This window comes from Belonocnema kinseyi, chromosome 2, assembly GCF_010883055.1.
Source record: "Belonocnema kinseyi isolate 2016_QV_RU_SX_M_011 chromosome 2, B_treatae_v1, whole genome shotgun sequence".
Lineage (NCBI taxonomy): Eukaryota > Metazoa > Arthropoda > Insecta > Hymenoptera > Cynipidae > Belonocnema > Belonocnema kinseyi.
This window is the reverse complement of record NC_046658.1, coordinates 128583824-128605087: the sequence shown is the minus strand read 5'-3', so window position 1 is coordinate 128605087 and position 21264 is coordinate 128583824. Positions and strand designations below refer to the sequence as shown.

The window sequence follows — 21264 nt, the reverse complement described above, 5'->3', positions numbered from 1 at the left end:
TTTGGAAGGTAAATTATAAAAATTACAGATTTTGTAATTATAAAACTAAAAAATTGCATAATTTCCAATCCTACTTTTTCAAAATTAAAAACTTTTTAATTAAAAAATTTAGAATTAGAGTTTCTATAATTTTGAAGTGTAAAAATTAAAAATTCTTAAATTTTTAAGATGCGCAAATGAAAATTCTCTAATTTGGATAATTTGTGGGATTCTGAGGATCAAAAATGAATTTTTAAATATTCTTAAAAATTTCTAAATAAGAATTCAGAAATTTGGTCATATTTGAAGACAGTCATTCAAGTCTTTAATACTTCATTTTTTAAGTGTTTTAAACTAAAAATATTAATTAATATAAATAAAAACTAGCATAAGTTTTAATTGCGAATTTTCAAAACTAGAAACTTTACTAAACATTTTTAAATTGAAAAAATATATAATTGAAAGTCATTCAATTTTTAAATTTGATATTTTCAGGGTGGATGTAAGTTTGAACGTCTTTATTTAAAACAAAATTTTTTATTGTAATAGTTTAATTGTGAAGCATCATTTTTTGGATCGAATTGCAAGTTTTTAATTATAATTCGAAATTTCAAACAATCATCAACATTATAGAATTTAAAATGTCAAACTTAAGACTAGCATCAATTTTATTTGTAAATTGTTAAATTTAAAAACACTTGAATTTTAAAGATTTAAATTTTATGATTCTACAATTTTGAAAAGTTACTACCATTTGAATTCCTAGAATTTGGAAAAGTTACGGTTAAAAAAAAATTGAATTTTAAAAATATATAATTGTAAATTGTTTAATTTTTAAGATTTAAAATTTGAAAATTTTTATTTCAACGACTCCCAAATAAAAGGTATTAAATGGAAATTCACTTATTGTTGTATATCTGCAATTGTAAATTCTTCTACTTAAATGATCATAATCTCAGATAAGAAATATTGTTATGTGGATATAATATAGCAATAATTTCCTGTTGAAATTTAAACCTAATAATTATATTTATTTTTAGGTTTTCAGATAAACATTTTAAAACCAGCAAGTAGTAAATGGTATATTTTTGGTATATTTTTATCAAGTTAGAAAAAGTTATCTGAAAGCATCAAAGACATCTAATGATTCTTCTTTGTTTCCAAACAATATTTCCAGGAGTCGACAAAACCTTTTTCTATCGAATGCTTATTTAATTTTATTAACAAATATAACAAGATTCTTCGATTTTATTTGCGTAGGTAACGGAATCGAAAATTCTAAGTTAGGTAAACAATGGCTTGATGAATTTAAATAATGCTGAGCTTTTTGTCCTGGAATCATGACTGTTGCTTATTAAAAGCCACACGAAATTCTAAGCAATTGGGAACGCTGGTTCATGCATATTTTCGAATGAGCATTTAAATCTCCGGTTGCGAATGTGGTGGCAGATTGAAATCCCAGATTGCAGCAGTGGGCCATCGAGTCTAAATAAATTGCTAAATTATCGTTCGATGATATACAGGCCGAGAGAGGGCGGCTGAACTTTGTTATCCGGGATTGAAAAATGGAACCGCTCGTTAGTCGAATGGTCTTTCATATCTTCGTTACCATTGTTTTCCACCATTCCACGCTATTGGAAATCTGTGATTTTAGAGGACATTCCACTTGCGAAAAAGTGTTCAATTTTCAGCTGAAAACTAAAATTGTTATTCACTTCACTTTTCTCGTATAAAAGTTAGCGGAAATTATAATAGGGAAATCCCCGTGCAGTAGATAGGAAAGCATTGGAGAGCGCTCAATTGCATCAATTTGAGAAAACAAGAAAAAAATTTCATATTCGAATAAAGTTTACATATTCAGGTGACTTTTCCTAGAGAAAAAAATACTAGGAAGTTATTCAATGATTACTTAATTTGACACAAATGCCTATTAGAAATTTTATTGAGGCAACTTTTTGTAAGAATAAATAAATAATAAAATTACAATGAAGTTTTCCAAGAAGACTCTTTATACCAATCAGTCATTAGATATCCTTCTAGTGATTTATAATAGTCATTTTTTAAATTATGAATCATGAAAATTACATGTAAATAATCACAATTATAGAATTAAACCAAAATTATTGTTAATTTTCAAAATTCTATACTATGCAATTCTAAATATTCACAATGCAAAAGTCTGCTATTTTAAAGATTTACAATTCAAAATTCTTGAAATTTGAAATTGAAGAAGGCAGCCAAGATTAGGTGTGAAACTTAAATTACTAAGAGCTCAATATTAAATTTCTTTCATAACAAAGTTTAAGGCAATAGGACAGCCTGGAATTCGTTTGTAAACTTTATTATTGAAAAACGAAACTGTATAATCGAAATCCATTTCAGTTTTTTCTAAAAATTAATTTTTTATATAAGATAAATTGTTATTTGGATTCAATTTTTCTTCTATAGAATCCATAGCAAGGGTTTAACATTATTCAATTTATCTTCGAGGTCCCAACTATGCTTAACAAACGCTCTACTTTCTTTGCAAACTAGTTATAAAAAATTTGAAATTTATTTTGCTAAATTATGAGTAGCAGATCTGACTGTAGAAATAAGCCACCGCTATTTTAAATTTGGTTCGTGAAATTTTAGAATAGCCTAAGCTTGGACAACAACACTGTTATGTATTTTTCATGTGTATGAAATTTGTTCATTGACAAGTTTTTCTTTTCCATTTGGCAGCTATATTAATAAATTTATTTGTAATGGTTGGAACTTAGGAAAGGTTTAAAAATTTTTGGTTTTAGTATTTTTAGGAATAACATAATTTTTCAAAAGGTTTTCAATTGTTTTAATATAATCATCGCGATTAGCGGCTACTATAACATTTCTTTTAGCACAATCAATCTCAAAAGTTGCGTATCTTTGAAATGAGTGATAAAATCGGGAAAAATAGATATATTATTTATTTTTGTAAATAATAAAGAAGGCTTCTAAGCACACTTGAAAAAAAAAATTCAGGTTGAAATTGTTTCTTTAACAGCACTATTTTGGAGGTTTAGTTTGCCCTTTCTCGTTAGGGGAAAGTTAGAATTCTTATATGAAGCTAATGTTCAAGGTCTCATTTTATTCTTCGCAGTTTTCTCGAAATTTCAATTTGGATGATTTTATTTACAAAAAATGAATTCAAGATCACACAGTTATTATTGTTATGAACAATAATAGTTTAAATTTTAATTAATGCCATCAAAATAAAATTGTAAAGAATCCTTCAAAGAATTAATTTATTTCGATTTTGTAAATCATTTTTTTTAACACTGAATCATTGTGTTTCTTCTCACGTAATATTTTTCAAAATTTAATTTTGTTATTTGTAATTTTAGAATTAGTTAATAATTTAAAACTTCGGGTTATTAAATAAATCTGCTCTTTTTTTTGGAGAATATTTATCATCACTTAGGGATCATCCATGAATTACGTTACAAATTTTGTGCAATTTTTACCCCCCACCTCTCTCTCGTTCATAACTGTTAATTTAATTATACCCTTCCCCCTCTCAGTAACTTGACCATCAGGTAAACCCTGATTTTACGTGTATACTATTTTTTTTATTCTTAACGAGTCACGCTACCAATACGCCTTTATTGTCTAAGTGACCGTGAGGTGCATTGTAAACTTCAGTGATAAGTCAATAATTAAAATAAAATGGTAGAGTAAGTGTTGAAATGTGCCTAATTGAATTTTATGACAGTTAATCCGGATATTATTAAATTTTTCATTTTGAAAAAATCCCCATTTTCAACCAGAATGGAAGTAAACCTTTGAATGAAAATAAAATTCAATTCTAAAAAAACGAATCTTCTAAAAAATAGTTGATTAAAAAAAAATAGGATAAAATAACAAATTTTCTATACAATATAGTTGAATTATGAAATAAAAAATATAAAATTTTGATGGAAATTTAATTTTATACCAAAAAAGACTAATTTTCAACAAAATACACGAACTCTCAACCTAAAAGTTGAATGTTCAACTAAACTAGATTGATAATAAATAAAAAAATTAAAATTAAATAGATTTAAAACTTAGTTGCTAAAATTTCAACCAAAAATCTTAATTTAAAAAAAAACGTTAATTTAAAAATAATTAGATTAATTTGCTACCGAAGAAGAAACGAATTTTTTACAACATTCAAGAATTTGAAGATTTATTTATTACAACAAAATTTAAAAATTTATGAACAAATAAGTTCAATTTTAAACTAAAATAGAAGAATTTTTAAACAAAAAGATTAGGTTACTACCAAAAAGACGAATTTTCAATAGACTTCAAGAACTCTCAACCAAAAATTGAATTTTTAAGAAGCATTTCTTTTTTTCAAAAAAGTGGTTTAACTTTGAAATCTATTAGGTAATTTTTTACATCAAAAGATTACTTTACTGCCAACAAAAGACAAATATTTAAAAAAATTTTTTTAATTTCAACCAAAATACACAAATTTCTAAATAAGAGATTCAAAATTGTACCATACTTACAAAACTTTTTAGGCCTTATTGAAATTGCAAAGTTTAAAATAAGACTAATTAAATAGCAAATAATTAATTGTATTTAAAATTTTTTTTATTTGAATATTCTTTTCATTTTGATAAAAAATATTTCTTTGAGTTTCGTTTTGGACATTGCAGACTATCAAAACAAATAATAATAAAAAGAATAAATAATTAATAATAGAATAATATAATAATATAAATAATTATATATCCTTATTCTCATTGTTTTATTAAAAAACTGTAGTATCCAGAGATTCATTTATTTGCAGGCAGAATTAGTTTTCAATACAAGTTTGTTGAAAGAGAATAAGTCATGTGAAAAATTATGCTTGGGTGCTTTGCCATATGCAGCATTTTTATTTGCTTTAATAACAAAAAAGAAAATAAATTTTTATAAATATTTGAAGTTATATATATAATATATTTATCTCATAATTCATTATTATCATTATATCGTTTCTGCTAAGAGAATGTTTTTTTTCGTAATTTTATGAAATAAGATTACATTATTTGTGATATGGCGACTGGTTACCAATTTAAAAAAAGGTCGAATTCTGATCAATTATAGCTTTATTTGTAGGAAAACCCCTCTTCTAAAATTTTGTTCTTTCCAATTTCTAAACCAAGTAAATTATCTTCAAACATCTAGTTTAAAAAATGTTTAATTTTTTTAAAATTACTTTAAGGATTTGAACCATACAATATCCATTATGTATTCGAATACAATAATATTTCATAAATTGATAAGAAGCATTATTTTAAAAAAATCAGTCACAATAAACAGCATTGAAATAATTATTTTTTGTTAGTTAATTTTTAGGTTTAAAAAATAAGATCCATGATTATTATTTCTATTATGTTAAAAAACAATTGAAAAATTGATTTTTAATATATTTTTTTCAACCAAGAAAAACTTTGTTAGTAGTAATAAGTTCTTGAATTAGGAGTCAGTGAATTTAATTCTTATCGCGATTTTATGTATCTCATTCGCAGCTCGTTTTATTGAGCCATTCGATCCTAAGACGTATTGTGTTGTGTCAAGAAGCTAAAATCTTAATTTGATGGATCATCTCAGACAAGTATCCGTATGTTTTACGAGAACATTATTGATCGAACGAAGACACTTAAAGGACGCGAATAGGCTAGTAAAGAAATTTCTGAGGTTTCGTATTTGAAATGCATTATTACCCCTATCATTTTATTACCCAATTTTTAGACAATAAAATGATATTAAAATTACGTTGACAGTGTAAACACACCTCCTACTAATTTCATAGCCCAAAAAATGTAGAAGTTCTGTCGAGCGAGACAAGTTAATTCTTAGGCATTTTGGGTCGCTGAATCCGAATCTTAAGTTGACATTCAAAATTAGCTCTTCTTTTCCTCCTAATATCAAAATTTCCTAGAAAAAAAAATGTCGTACAGTTTATGGCCCCGCAAAATGAGAAGTAAGAGTTCCGACGGACCAGGCCAGTCAGTTCTTAAGTTTTTTGTTCGCTGAATCCGAATCTAAAGTCGGAATTATAAAGTTATGATAGGAAGAAAAGAAAAGGCAACTTCTGAATTTCGAGTTCAGACTCGGGTTCAGCGACTCAAAATACGTAAGAATTGGCTAGACTTGTCCGTTTGAACAAACTTCGCAATTTCGAGTCTAGATTCAGATCCAGCGAGCCAAACTACGTAAAAGTTGAAATAGTATGGTCCGTCGGAACTCATACTTCTTTCTCTGTGAGGTTGTGCGAAAAAAGTTTTCTTGAGTGTAGGAAATTGTGTGGTTGGGAAGAAAACAAGAACCAACTTCGGAATTCGGATTTCAATTTACGCTTCAGCGACCCAATATAGGCCCGAATCGGCTATTATGGCCCGCAGAAACTTCTAGTTCTTTTTTCTTTGGGAGTTAGTGAAATATAAAAAAAATTATTTTTTTAAGTTTAAGAAATGTTCAGGTAAAGAAGGAAACAAGAACCAATTTCAAAACTTTAACTTTATACTCGGATTCAGCGACCCAAATTAAGTAAGAATTCACTAGTCTGGTCCGTCGGAACTCTTATTTTTTTTATAATGCTGGGTTATTAAAAGGTGAATTTTGAAACTTTAGCCCTTCCATCTTCAATAAAAGAATTCCTAAGATTTTTATGGCTTTCCTTTCTTCTTACGTAAGATATTATATTTTTTATTCTCCGGAATATCGATTCAACGAAGTTACAGATTTCGAAAAATTATAACTAGATTTTAAACTTTCTAAAAGATCTCGTAAGATTTGAATAAATTTTCCGGTGTTTTCATAATTTTAATTTATTTTAAGAGATTTCAAAATATTCAATATTTTTTTAGAACTATTTAATTTCGAAGTTCTACAATTTGATAATTTTTCCATTTTGAACAGTAAAAAGAACGGTGAATTTACTTTTTTATCTCAGAAAAAATTTGTTTAATAAATTTTAATGTTAAATAGTGATTCATGTATGTAAAACAAATGTGTATTTCAACAGTTTTAGAAGCTTTGACATTGGAATAATTGTTTAGCTTGAAATTTCAAATTTTAAGTTTTAAATTTCTTTAAATCAGAATAATTTGAAATTGAAATTATTCATTGTTGAGCACTTTTATTCATAAATTATAGAATTTGATGTTTTTCTGTCTGATATTTTTCAATTTTAAGAGCTTCTGACTAAAATTTGTTAATTATTCAATGCTAAATGCTTTTATTTAGAACTGATACAAGTTCAATTCCTTTTGATTCGATTAAAAATATTATGATTTTTGAAAACTTTACATAATCTATAGTTGTTTTATTTGGAAAATTTTCAAGTGTAATTCATTTAAAATTTTTTATTTCATTGCAAGCGCTTTAAACTTAGAATTATTATTTATTATTTAAAAAATTTGAAGAAATCTTGTTATTTGAAAATTGGCTAATTAATGGATTTTTGAAGTGTTTGGCCATAATTACTATAAGTGCCCTCTAAAAATAGTAAATAGAAAAAAAAACGATTTTAGATGGAAAACTTTTTTATTGTGCTGTATAAAACCAAAAAAGATAAAAATAAATCTGAGATTGACACTTCAAAAATTAAATCATTTCTCTAATTTCAAATGATTAAAATTTTAGAGTACTGAAGATTCATTTTGATCGCTAACTTTTTTCGTTTGTTAAGTTTTAATTTTTAGCGATTTATACTAAAAATTAATTCATATTTAATTTTTTTTAAATAATTATTTTTATAAGTTTATGGTAAAAACATTTTCCCTTTCAAACTCCCAAAATGATGGTGAATTCTTTTTTTTTATCTTAAAAAAATTAATACATTGAATTTTAATGTTAAAGTATATTTGTGAATCTAATAATAAACTGAATTTCTAGAATTTGAAAAGGCTTGACTGTAAATTAGTCTATTTTTCAATTTCAAATTTGAAAATCTGAATTGATTCATATTAGAAATTATATTAATTTTAAAAAATTCAATGGTATACGCTTTAAATTAGAAAGTATACAATTTTAATTTCTTTTAATTTTCAATAATTAAATTTTAAAAATTCTAATCTGAAATTGTTCGATTGTAAGCACCTTGGAATTTTTCTATTTTGGAAATTTTAATCTGAAATAATTGAACTTCGATATTCTTTAATTCAAGATAAAATTGTTCAGTTTTGAAAACTGTAAATTAAAAATCATACAATTTAAACTATTTTCTAGTAAATTTGTGAAATTGAAAAATGTATTAATCTGGAATTTTTCCATTTTAAAAACTTCTAAGTATAAATTTGTCAATTTCAAATACTTAAAATTTTTAAATAATCAAATTTAAACGCTTTCATTCGAAAATGATAGAAGCTTAATTCTTTTTTCTTCCATTCAAAATATTGTCCTCCTTTCAGAATTGTACTTAATCTACAATTCTTATCTATAACTCTAAGTATTTATAATATATTTAATAATAGATTTTTAAATTGTTTATATTTGCAATGAAAAACTAATTTAAAAACAATTAAATAAATGTCCAGTCTCTCTTTTTCTGAGTTGCCTCAATATTGACTTTGCTAAATTGCTGTTTGAAAAAGGGCAAGTACAATGTTGACTTAAAGAACGAGTGAAAAGCAAACGACATCATGCAAATAAAGAAACGAATTGAACAAATTTATTTGTACAAATAAAAGTTTCTACTTATCAGTTTATTTTTCAAATAAGCTCATAAATTTCTCATACACTTTTGTATTTCGCAATTTGTCTCGAGTAGTTTAAAAGTTTAATAAAATTTATATGTGAGAAACAATAAGATTGTCGTTAAGGACTAACTTTCGTTTGCTCGGGATCCTAACAGAAAAGAGTTTATGCCATTGTTTAAAGTGGACTTTGGAAGTTTTGCAGTTAGATGCTTGGAAAGCGAGGAAACTCGAATTTCAAATTTATACTTCGAGTAGATGTAAACTCGGAAACACGTTTGGTATAGGGGATGTTCGTGACATCCTGGTACTACTGAGTCTTAGTTTCGAGAATTGGAAGAATTTGTTGAAACTTCACTTCTCTTAATGCTTGCTCAACACTAAATCTCATTTTGAAAATAATTTTTCGTTTTCAAATCAAGATTTGAGGATTTTTGAGGCCAAAGAATTTTAATTGATTCTCAGTAATAAAGATTTTCTTTAACGAATGAAAAAAATACGTATTGCTGAATCCTAAGGTTGGTTTTTTCGTTCACGTCACATAGGTTTTTCATATCCAAATATTTCTGTCTATTAAACGTTTTTTATATAAAGCTCCTAATTATAAAAACAAAGAATAAATAGTTTCATTAGATTGTCTATAAAATATAAATAACAATCATACATTTTAAAAAATGTTAGAAAGGCTACATGAAGCTGACATCGTTTCAACGGTTTTCAATTCAGAATTCTTTAATTCCAGAGAGAAAACATTTTGAAAAATTTAATTTTTGACATATATAAACAAAAAGTCTTAAATTTTATAATCTTGAAGATTAAAAGTCAAATCTTTAATTCTAGATCTTAAAAATTGATTAAAGTTTAAATGTAAATTATAAAAATGACAGAATGTTTAATTTTTATACTTAAAACGTGCATCAGTTTTATTTGTTAATTATAAAATTAAAAAATCTTAAACTTGAATATTTAAAATAAAAAATTCTATAATTTTGAAGAGCTGCAATTGAAAACAATTTCAAAGATGTGTGAATACAAATTCCCCAATCAGAACAATTTTTATGATTTTGATAATAAAATTTCAAGTCTTTAACTATAAATATTCCTTAATAACAAAATTTCGATTTTGAATTACCAAAATTTCAGAATATTTTTATGTAAAATTTGACAATAAGAATTTTCAATCTTCGAGTCTTTTAAAGATCAAAAGTCGATTTTTTAATCTAAATGTTCTAAATTGAATAAATTTCGAATCTGAAGACTCAAAATTACAGAATTTTTAATTATAATTTCTTGACAAGCTAGTACCACTGAGTCTTATCTTAGAGAAATAGAAGAATTTTTGGAAACTTTACATCTCTGAATTCTTTTACAAATTAATATCTTATCTTGAAAATTATTTCTCGTTTTAAAAATATTATTTCAGGATTTTAGTATTTTATTAAGCAACATAGGGGTGATTATCTATGTTTGGGATACTTTTAATGGGAACATTTTTTCATTTTGCAAAAGTGATCAAATAAAATAAGTAGTAAAATAGCTGCATAAGTTTTTATACATTTTTTAAATTTCAACCCCATTTTTCAGACTGATTCATTTTTAAAATGACTATAATCGAAAATTAGTGAAATTGTTCAGTCTTGAATTTTTATAATTTCGGATCATAAAATGTTAAAAATCTTTTTTCAGCAGGTCTATCTTCGAGATTTGCGTTTAAAGGTCTTTTAATTTTTAAGGTTTCTAATGTATAATAATATTATTTTGAACCTTTGTTTCAACTAGTTTTCAATTTTGAAGATTTACAATTCACAATTCTTTAATTTAAAAAATTATAAATACAAATTCTTAAATTTAGGTGATTTCCAATTCTAAACCTTTCAAAGTGAAAGTAACCATAATAATCTGAATTATCGCTTTTTTAATTATAAAACTTGAAAGATTTGAAAAAAATGTATTAATAAATTTAAAAAATAAAAAATGTTTTCAATTTCAAAAAGATTTATATAAAAATTCTTAAATTTTGATTGATTTTACAGATCAAGATTTAGGTTTTCAATCCTAATTCGCCGAATTCAAAAAATTTCAATTTTAAACTTTTATAAATACGTAATTTTTAATACCAATACTTAAAAATGTAACCATTCTTATTTATAAACGTACAAAATTTAAACAAATTTTTATTAAAGCTTTGCAATTTTAATTTCTACTGTTTTTGTTATAAGACTATATACGGTTGAAATTTCAAACATAATTTATTAAATTTACAGATTTTTTAATTTAAAAAATCAAATTTGCATAATTTTTGAATGTGGATTTTCAAAATGGAAAAATCTTTAACTTTTAATATTTAAAATTCAACTTTCATCAATTTTAAACAGTTTCAATTGACAACTATAACATTTTAAAGCTGTGTACTTACAATTCTTTTATTCGGATGACTTTGAAGGCCAGAAGTTTAGTTTTTATTCTAAGATCTTCTACAGGGAAGAAGTTTCGAATTTGAACTTTTTGAATTATGAATCAAAATTTTGCTTTTTTGAAGATGACAGATTATAAATTTTTTAGTTATTCCTAAATATGTAACTTCGAATCATTTAATTTACAAGATTTTTATAATAAAGTGTGCAGTTTTAAACATTTTTTAATAGTTTAATTTTTAATATTTACAATTTAAAATGATTCAATTTTTACGATCTGAAATTTAGAATACTTCGATTTGTGATGTAACGATCGAAAACTCTTAAATTTTAAAGATAAATAAATCAAAATTCCTAAATTTTATGATTCTGAAGATAAAAAGTTAATTCATTAATTATAAATTTTCTATATTAAAGAGAGTTTGGATGTAAATTATCAAAGTTGATAAAATTACAGCTTTTGTCATTGTAAAACACCGAAATTGCATCATTTTTAGCTTTAAAATTGAAAATTTGAAAACTTTTTAACTTATAGATTTTAAAATCTTAATTTTTATAATTTCAAATAGATAGTACTAAAAACTCATCAATTTTAAAGATGCATGAATACAATTTCTCTAAAATCTAAGTTGTCAATTATACATTTTCCAAATTTATAACATTTCTAATGTAATTCATAAAAATTACAGAATCACTTATTGCAAAACTTAAAAATAGCATAATCATTCATTTGCAATTGCTAAAATTAAATACTCTTTGATTTTAAAAACTTACAGTGCACGATTTTGAATTTTACAAGTCAAGTTTTCAATTTAAGGTCTTCGAAATTTAAGAAATTTTTTATTTAAATGTTCAAAGTTACCTTATTTTTATTTATTGTAATTTATAATATTTACAGTTGAAGATTCATTACTTCAAAATGCTTATGATTAAAAATGATGCAATTTTTAAAGTTTTAAAAAAATGTAAAGCTTAATTTTGAGGTCTTACAATGCAAATTATTTTAATTTTAATTATTTTTAAATGCAGACTCTTCAATATTTAATTTTATTTATCGAAAATTATGCAATTTTTAACGATTTATTAAAATATTAATTGTCAAAATAAAATATTCTATAAAATGCAGAATACAAATTATCCCATTTTCACTATTAATATTTTAAAGGTAAGTAATTTTGAATGTTTTTTGAAATAGTCTAATTTAAAAAAAATTACAATTTGAATTGTTCATTTTTACTTATTTGTAATTTAAAGTTGTTTAATTTTTCAGATTTTTTACTGAAAATTCATTACTTCAGAATATTAATCTATTTTAAAATATGGTAGTTTTGAAAGGATTTTCAAAATGAAAATATAGTTTAATTCTGAAGATTTAAAATGAAAAATTCTACAATTATGAATATTTGGAATTGAGAAAGTTTCAATATTTAATTATTATGATAGAAAATATGCAATTTCGAATACATTTCTTTAGAATATTTCAATTTTTAAAATTAAAAACAGAAAAATATTTAATCTTAATTATTCGATATTTAAAAATAAACAATTCTGGAGATCTGAAATTTAAATTTGTTAAAAAAATACAGAATTTTAAATAGTACAACTAAGAGTTGCATAGTTTTTAATTAAAGATTTTCCAACGAAAAAAATTAATCAAGTAATTTATTTTAATTCAAAATTCTTAAAATTTGGAAATATAATCAGAATTTCTCATTATTTCATTTTTAAGATTTGTATTTTAAGGTTCGTAATTTTAAGTGTCCTTTTTTGAATAGCTTAATTTTTAAAATTCACAATAGAAATTTTCAGTGTTTTAAACTGTAAATCTGTATGAAAGAGTAATACTTTTTTAATAATACTTTGAAAAAATAACAGTTTATTTCAATAAACACTAATTTATTTATTATATCTTTATATAATGGGATAATCATTTTTAAATAATCAAAAATCTTTTTTTCTTCAATATTTGATATCTTTTTTGGATAATAGTAAATTTCAAGTTAATCGCCCTTGGTGAAACTGGGATATGAAGCTTTAAATAAATGATAACATCTGGGACCATTATCGAACTTTAAGTGCAAAATTCTCTTCTTTATTGATATCTACAAATCTAGAGCGATTGGTTCGTTACTCAGAGTTTACGAACCAATTTGCAAAGAAAAACTTACTGCTCGAAGAAAAGAATAAATTTATAACTATTTCTTATTTTTAGATGATATTTTAATAGTGATAATTTGTTAGTATTATTTATTTTTCTAATAAACTCTTGTTTAAGTAAAAGTAATTTTAATTCGAAGCCTTTTGTTTACAACATTCTATAAAAAAATTATAATTATTTTATTTATTATCAAAACGAAAATTATTAATTAAAAAGTAGAATCTAAGAAACAAACTGAAAATAAGTGTGAACACATGGAAGGACAATAATTTTATGCAAAATAAAAAAAATTGAATCAGAAAACCCTTTAATAAGAAAAGTAGAGTTCTTGCTTAGTCATTTTTTTACCCTTTTGGAAATGAAATAAAAAATGTTTTCAATTTAAAGTTGGGCTTCCCTACTTTAAAATGCAAACTGTTTAATTTTTATTACAGAATTGAAAATTTTATTAAAATTTTTTTATCTTTATCTTTAGAATTTTAGACTTGAAATTGTTATAATTTTGAAACTCATTTCGCATCCTACGAATTTTTAATATTAAATTTAAAACGATCCATTTGTAAGATTCTGCTCGTGTTATTGTAGCAAAAATAAAATTCTGCGAACCAATAAAATAAAAGTTCTCTACGTTTCTTAGTGCAAAGCCGACCTGATAGTATTTTTCACGGGCTATTAAGGGATTTACGAGCCTTTTTCCTTCCCCGAAAAGTTTATTGGTGGCGTTCAGAAAGTTTTACTACCCTAAAGGGCTTGAAAATTTTAGGATTGCTGGAACTTAATGTCGTTCGTGAGGTTTTGTTCATATGCCCACCGGATCATTCGTCGGAACTTAATCCGGCTTTAATAATGCCAACTACGTAGGAGAATTGCATTTTTGGTTTTCTTGTTTCAGAGCCTCTTTCTTTGCGATTTGTGGTATATACGATAATTGTCGCAGATTCGGGATTTAGGTCAATAAAACTTGTGCGGTATTGCACGTGATCTACCGAGTTTCAGTTTATTACATTCTTACGGCGAGCTTCAGTTTCAAATCGATTTATACTTATAAGAGTCGTCAGCAATTCCCTCTTAGTTTATTTCGGATTTGCCCTAGGAAAATTTAATATCCGAGTTTGAAATTCCACTTAATGAGAGGCTGATAATTAATTAGATATTTAAATGCGAATTACATTAAATTACTTTAAGGTATGACATAGCTACCCTGTTTCAGTATATTAATTTGTTATGATGAGCTTCAGTTTCAAATATCCCAGTTAGAAATTCTACTCTATTAGTGATTACTTGTTAATAAAATATTTGGGTACACATTTAAATAATTTAAAGCCATAAAAAAGCTACCCAGTTTCAGTTTATTACTTTCTTATAATGAACTTCAGCTTGAAATCAACTTTTGCTTAAAGAAAATATATGAAACCGATTAACTCTTGAATGTAAAATCGAATCATTACAGGGCACCACATACGTACCCAGTTTCAGTTTATTACAATTTTATGACAAGCTTTAGTTTTAAAGAAATTTTAACTTAAAAAAGACGAAACCTATTCCATTTTAGATTATTTCATACTTGACACAAGAAAAATTCACTCTGTGTTCGAAATTAAAATACACTAGGGGTTAATAATTAAGAAAATTTTAGGGTAAAAATTTACATTATTTTAATTCATAATATAGCTACCCAGTTTCAGTTTTTTACATTCGTATGACATTCAGTTTTAAATCGACTTTCGTTTAAAAGATTTGAAACCGATTTACTTTTCGGTTATTTCACATTTCCCCGAGGGCAAATTTCACACCCAGTTCTAAATTCTATTCCATTAGTGATTACCTGATAATCAAATATTTGCGCGAAAATTGAAATAATTTAAAAGCATCAAATTGCTACCCAGTTTCAGCTCATTACTTTCTTATGAGGAGCTTCAGTTTCAATTAGACTTTTACTTAAAAGGAGTATTCAAAACCGATTCCCTCTTGAGTGCAAATTCGAATCATTTCAAAGCACCAAATAGGTACCCAATTTCGTTTTATTGCATTTTTTATGACGCACTACAATTTTAAAACGACTTTTACCTAAAAAAAGGCAAAACCTATTACATTTAAGGTTATTTCAAAATTGCAAACTTAAATTCCTTTAAGTCATCGAATAGCTACCCAGTTGCAGTCCATTACTTTATCAAGATGAGGTTTAGTTCGAAATTCTATTCAATTAGTGATTACTTGTTAATGAAATATTTTCTTGCAAATTTAAATGATTTAAAAGCAACAACTAGCTACCCAGTTTAATTTTATTATTTCCTTATATAGAGCTTTCATTTCAAAAAGACTTTTATTTAAAAAATCGAAACCGATTACTTGTTAATTTATTTTACATTTGTCTACACATTTAACTCCAATTACATTTTGATGAAGAGTTTTAGTTTCAAATCGACTTTTACTTAAAAAAGAAGAAATCAATTCCCTCCTAGGTTATTTCATATTTCCCCTAGGACAGATTTCACTCAAAATTTAATATTCCACTCCCTCAGAGAGTTAGAACTAATTTAGTATTTCACTGCAAAATGAAATTTCCTTGGGTTGTCAAAAAGAATGAGCTGAACAAATTAGTTGAATTTTCAACAAAATAATCGAACTCTCAATATAAGAATTCAACTTTTTCCCAAATAGCTAAATATTGAACCTACAAAAATGAATTTTTAACCAAGAAGATCAATTTTTTAACGAGTGTAAATGAATTTAAAACAAAAATCGAAAAAATATTTGTCAATATGAAGAGCTTTTAAAATTCCTTAAATTCATTAGAATGCTGGGAAATCTTATAACATTCCTGGGAATTTTTCAAAATATAATATAACTCTATAGGTCCTGTAAAAATTGTTCCATATTTCCTGAAATTCTGTGAAATTTTATAGAACAGCACGAAAAATGATTTAAATCCTTTAAAATCCTTAGAGATTTGTATTTTTTAATTAAAAATGTCTCGGAATTTTATAGAATACCAGAAATTATTTCGCTTACTCTGAAGTATCTCGAAATTATTTAAATCAATTAAAAATTACTTTTAATATTTTGAAAGGTCGATACGCATTGCATAAGTCCTATAAAATTATTCCATGAGTTCCAAAATTCTAAGAAATTCTTTAAAACATTATTCAAATTTTTGTAAGTTTCTTCAAATTATTTAAATCGACGGATAAACCAGTTTTTAAATTATTTTTCAAAAAGTGACTAAAGCGAAATTTTTATTTAGAAAAATGACTAGTGACTTTTCAATTAAAAAGTGAGAGATAAGTTTACTCGATCGTGAAGTTTTAACCTGATAAAAATAATGAAAACAATTAAAGACTAAAACTAAAAGGACTGACAATTAACAAATAATTTTTTCACGCAATTGCTTAAAAAATAAATATTCCTACAAATTTTGTCTAAAGGAATCATAAAATTTATCAACTAAATATAAATTTTGATGAAATCATCTCGAAATTCCCAATTAAAAGAAAATCCGGAAAAAAAATTTATTAAAAATTTATTAAATTATTTATATAATTATGAATATCATTAAACTTATCATGAAATTTGTAACGAAAAGGATTAATATTGAAAAAGAAAACAATTTTATTTTCTACAAATTTCCAAATAGTGTATTTACGTATAATATTATGAAGAATAATATTAGGAGAAGTTTTATCCCCTAACAATATTCTTTCCATCCCAATTTCTTTAAATATAACTTTTAAAAAATTAAAGTTGTTGAAAATGATAGAAAACATAATTTAAAAAATTACGTGTTTATAACATTTTTTGGTTTTTTATTAGATCATTACAACAAAAAATCCAAAAAATCAAGTAACAAGAAAGCTGGGGTTTTAGAGTAAATTATCTTTGAATATTTTGACAGAAATCGCCGCTATTTTGTTAGTTTTTAATGAAAAGAAAACTCCAAGGGAGTTAAAAAAAGATAAATACTTTTAAAATGAATGCAGCCTGAAAACTTAAAAAAATTCTAAAGCTTTGATAATTCTGGAACTTTCTGAAATGCTCAAAATCTTGAAAATGCTCAAACTTTTGGGGATTTTGAAAATATTCTAAATATTCTTTGTTAAAAAATAATTTTTTTGACAGAAAATTGAACTATCCGATTATTGGTAAAAACATATCTTCTTTAATTTAAAATTCATTTAATGGTAGAAAGTTTGCCTCTTTCAGTTCAAAATTTATTTTTCATTCAAAAATTGATGATTTTAGTTGAACATTCAGGTATTTGGTAAGAATGAATCTAATTAATAGGAAATCCTTGGATTTTATTAGAAAGTTAATTTTGTTGAAAATTCAAATGTTTTGTTAAAAGATCATCTTTTTATGTTGAATATTCCACCATTTTGCTAGTCAATTTAGCTATATATTTGAAGATTAATTTTTCTTTGTAAAAATTAGTTCTTTATTTGAAAATTCAACTCATTGGTTGGAAATTGAGCTACTTTGATGAAAATTAAGTTTTCTGGTTAAACATTCTTGATTTTAGTTTAAAATGGTTTGGCGGAAAACTGAACTTTTTTCTTAAAAAATCTCTTTTTTTGCTGAAAATTATTTTTTTATCTAAAAATTAAACGATTTAATTTTTGATGAAAATCTCCCTTTCCTATTTTAAAAGTTTATATTTTGTATTAAAATTTTTATTTTTGGTTAAAAGTTAACTTTATCTTTTTTGGTTTAAAACTTTACAATTTCGTTGAAAAATGCAACTCTTAAAAAAATGCATTGAATATTAATTTTTTAACTGAAAATTTAACTATTACATTTTAAGTTAAAAATAATTTTTTTGTATTTTAAGATTCCGAAAATTTGTCGAAAAAATTATCTTTCATGTTAGAAAATTAATGGCCTTGTTTGAAAGTTCATTATTTTGGTTTAAAATTCAACGGTTTGGTTTCTTTTGTTTTGAAACTGTCTTGTTAAAAATTATTATATTTTGGTTTACTTGCACTATTTTTGTTTCGAAATTAAAATATTTCTTATTTCAAATATCAAATATTACATTTTTCGTTGAGAATTCATCTCTTACGGTTAAAATTTATTCTTCTTTGTAGAAAATTTAATAGTTTGGTTTCCTAATATTTATTCATGAAGATTCATAGCATAATATACAAATCTCTTTAGCTGAAAATTTAACTACTTTTTTTGAGAATTCCTGTTTTTTGGACGCAAATTTATTTTGTATTATTATCAAAATCAGCTATTCGATTTTTCGTCAAACATTTATCTGAGAAAAAATATGCCTCGGACTGGATTTGAACCTGGAACGCCACTATACAAGAATGAAGCATTTACCAATTACACCATTGGGGCTTCTCGGTTCTCTACCTTGCCTCGGTTCTCGGCTTACCTATAGTTTAGGCGAAGTAATAAAACGTAATTTTATGTAATTCAGAGTAATCCTATGCAATTCCGAGTAATTTTCGGTAATCTAGAGTAATTCTGCAAATAAGTTAATCCAGAGTAATCCAAGAAAACATAGAGTAATCCAATTCCTCTGAACCCAATTTTTAGGAATTTTTTCCCCTTGTTTCAAAAAGATCCGTGAAATTTTGCAATTTGAAATCTCATTAGAAACTTGCTCATATTCTGAAAGTCCAAGGAACTCGAGTATGATTCTAGGTCTGCTTCATACAGACAAAAACGTTTGGTTGGAGAACTCGAGGAAACTTTATTCCCTTGACTCAACTCGGTTGAACTTGTAATAAGAGTATTCTGTGATCCGTGGTAAAATCGAGCAAAACCTAGAATATAGAATATAGAGGGATTTGAAAGGATGACCTGAAATGAGGATTTTAGATAAGCAAATTACAAATTCTACCGAAGATAATTTTATTTTAATTAAGGCTTGAATGTATGCAAAGGGGGTTCTAGATTGATCTCATTTTGCGAGACTAGTTTAATTTTCACGCGTTACACCTGTTTTTCTAGGTTTTAGATTTTAAGAGGAAAATATTTTTTAATATAAAATAAAAATTGTTTAAAAATATTAAATTTTTCCAAGTCTTAGACGCTTATATTTAAAGGTCTGAGAATAAGGAAAATAATACGTGCCATCTGTCTTTTTATCATTCCAATAAATATAATTATTCTGAAATTCTTGAAAAAACTTTTCTCTTGAAATCTTAAAAAAAATTTAAGCCTCAAGATTATAATTATTTTTGTTTTTTTTAAATATCTGAGTATCTCTAAAATTGAAACAAAGTTTAAAAATAAGGGTAATATTGCAAAATAAACAATATTTTGCTTTTCAGCATTCTAATTTTTTTTTTTAAATATTAGGAAATCATTTGAAATATAATGACATTTTTTCAGATTTCTCTTCAATGTTATTTTTTGAAATAGTCTTTTTTCGATATCTAAAATTGAATTCTTTGCTCTTATATCTTGTAAGCTCTTTTTTGAACATTGAATAAGCCATCTTTTAGCAAATTAAAGAAAACTTTTTTATTTTATTAAAACCTTTTCAAATTCTTAAAAGGCTTGCATCTTCTGAAATCTTCATAACTCTGAATTAAAAAAAAAAATTAAAAGCCTTAGAAGCCTTAAATTATTTTCATATCTTTTTAAAACTTCTTAACATTCTAAATATCTTCGAAATTTTTCTAATATTTTCAAAAAATTATAGATGGGCGTCAAACGTTTTAAATATCTCTTCAGATGATTTAATCTTTTTATATCTTCTAAATATACTTTAAACTTACAGGATTTTTTTTTTAATCCTGCAATCTTACAAAATTGAACATTTTTTCTGAGATTCTTTTACACTATTTTTGAAATTTTAGAAAATCAAGTGAAATCCTTTTAAATTTTTACATCGAATTCCTTCTTCGTGAAAATACTAATTACTTGAAAAATTTCCATGAATATTAAGACATTTTTTATTCTCTTTAAAACTTTCAAAACTCCTACAAATTTCCTACATTTTTGCGGAATCTTAAAAATGTACATTTTGTTTGATAATTTATGGAATATTTTCAAATTTAAAATCAGTTTTGTATCTTTAAAAGCATCTAAACTTTTAAAATATCTTTTCAAATTACTCAGATTTTTCCTGCGTTTAGGCGAAAAAAACCACGATTATTGTAAGTTTTTGGGGTCGCTGGATCAGAATCCGCGGTATGTTTGACTCTATCAGGTCAGGATCAAGCTCATTTGAAGGTCAAATTTTGTTCATACAATGGAAACGCATTTTTAAAGGCGGATTCTGAAAGACAGGGATATTTTACGTTCGCATATAGTTTAACCTGTAAATCAAAGTGACATTTACAGCTCAGAAGGTTGAATCACTTTCTAAAATTAATTTATCTAAAATCAAAAATAATCCTCATTAAAAAATCTATGAATTACAAATTTTTATCGAGCATGGTTTACCTTCGCATTATTACTCCGAGGGGTATTGGAGATCCAAGACATGAGATAGCTATATTCACGCGCTACCGACGCATCTCTGTGACAGGGGTCTGATGAAGGTACTGGAGAATCACTGATAAACCCAACTTAAGTATCCAAGCGAAACGCCTAAATGTTGTAGGGATACTCTGATCCTGTGAAAAGGTACTGCTCCACAGGGAGTACAATGATCTTCAAGGTTACATCTAAGGTCGCCAGATGGTCTTTCACTATATCCTCGAAAACATTCACATAGTTCATTATCCCCTTATCCTGACAAGGTAACATCCCGAGAAGACCCAAAGCGTGATTTTATCTTGCGCTGATTTTCAGAGGTCATTTTGATAAACAAAAGTTGACCTACGAATGACCTTGATCTTGACCTTATGGAGTAAGAAAGATCCCAGATTGAGATTTTGTGACTAAAAAAGTGTATAAAAATCCTGGTTTTCTCCCCTTAAAGCGTTGTCTTTAATTTAACCTTGGGATCTCCCTGCTGGTGGGGTCTAAAAAAAAGACCCCAGATTTAGATTCAGCATACCCTAAAAAGGATAAGAATCATGGTTTTCCTGGGTAAAACGTTTTTCCAAACTTTGAC

At 25.3% G+C, this 21264-nt stretch overlaps 1 protein-coding gene across 1 annotated transcript in view; it reads right to left on the bottom strand.

Moving 5' to 3' along the window:
• Positions 1-20954, bottom strand: part of LOC117182986 (small conductance calcium-activated potassium channel protein-like) — a 144477-nt gene extending 123523 nt beyond the window's left edge. Inside the window, exons 1-2 of the mRNA XM_033376112.1 lie at positions 20815-20954; positions 20649-20760 (exon numbers count right to left, since the gene is read on the bottom strand). Coding sequence (XP_033232003.1) covers positions 20649-20760; positions 20815-20954 — 252 coding nt within the window. The remainder of the gene's footprint in view (positions 1-20648; positions 20761-20814) is intronic.
• Between the last annotated feature and the right edge of the window lie 310 nt (positions 20955-21264).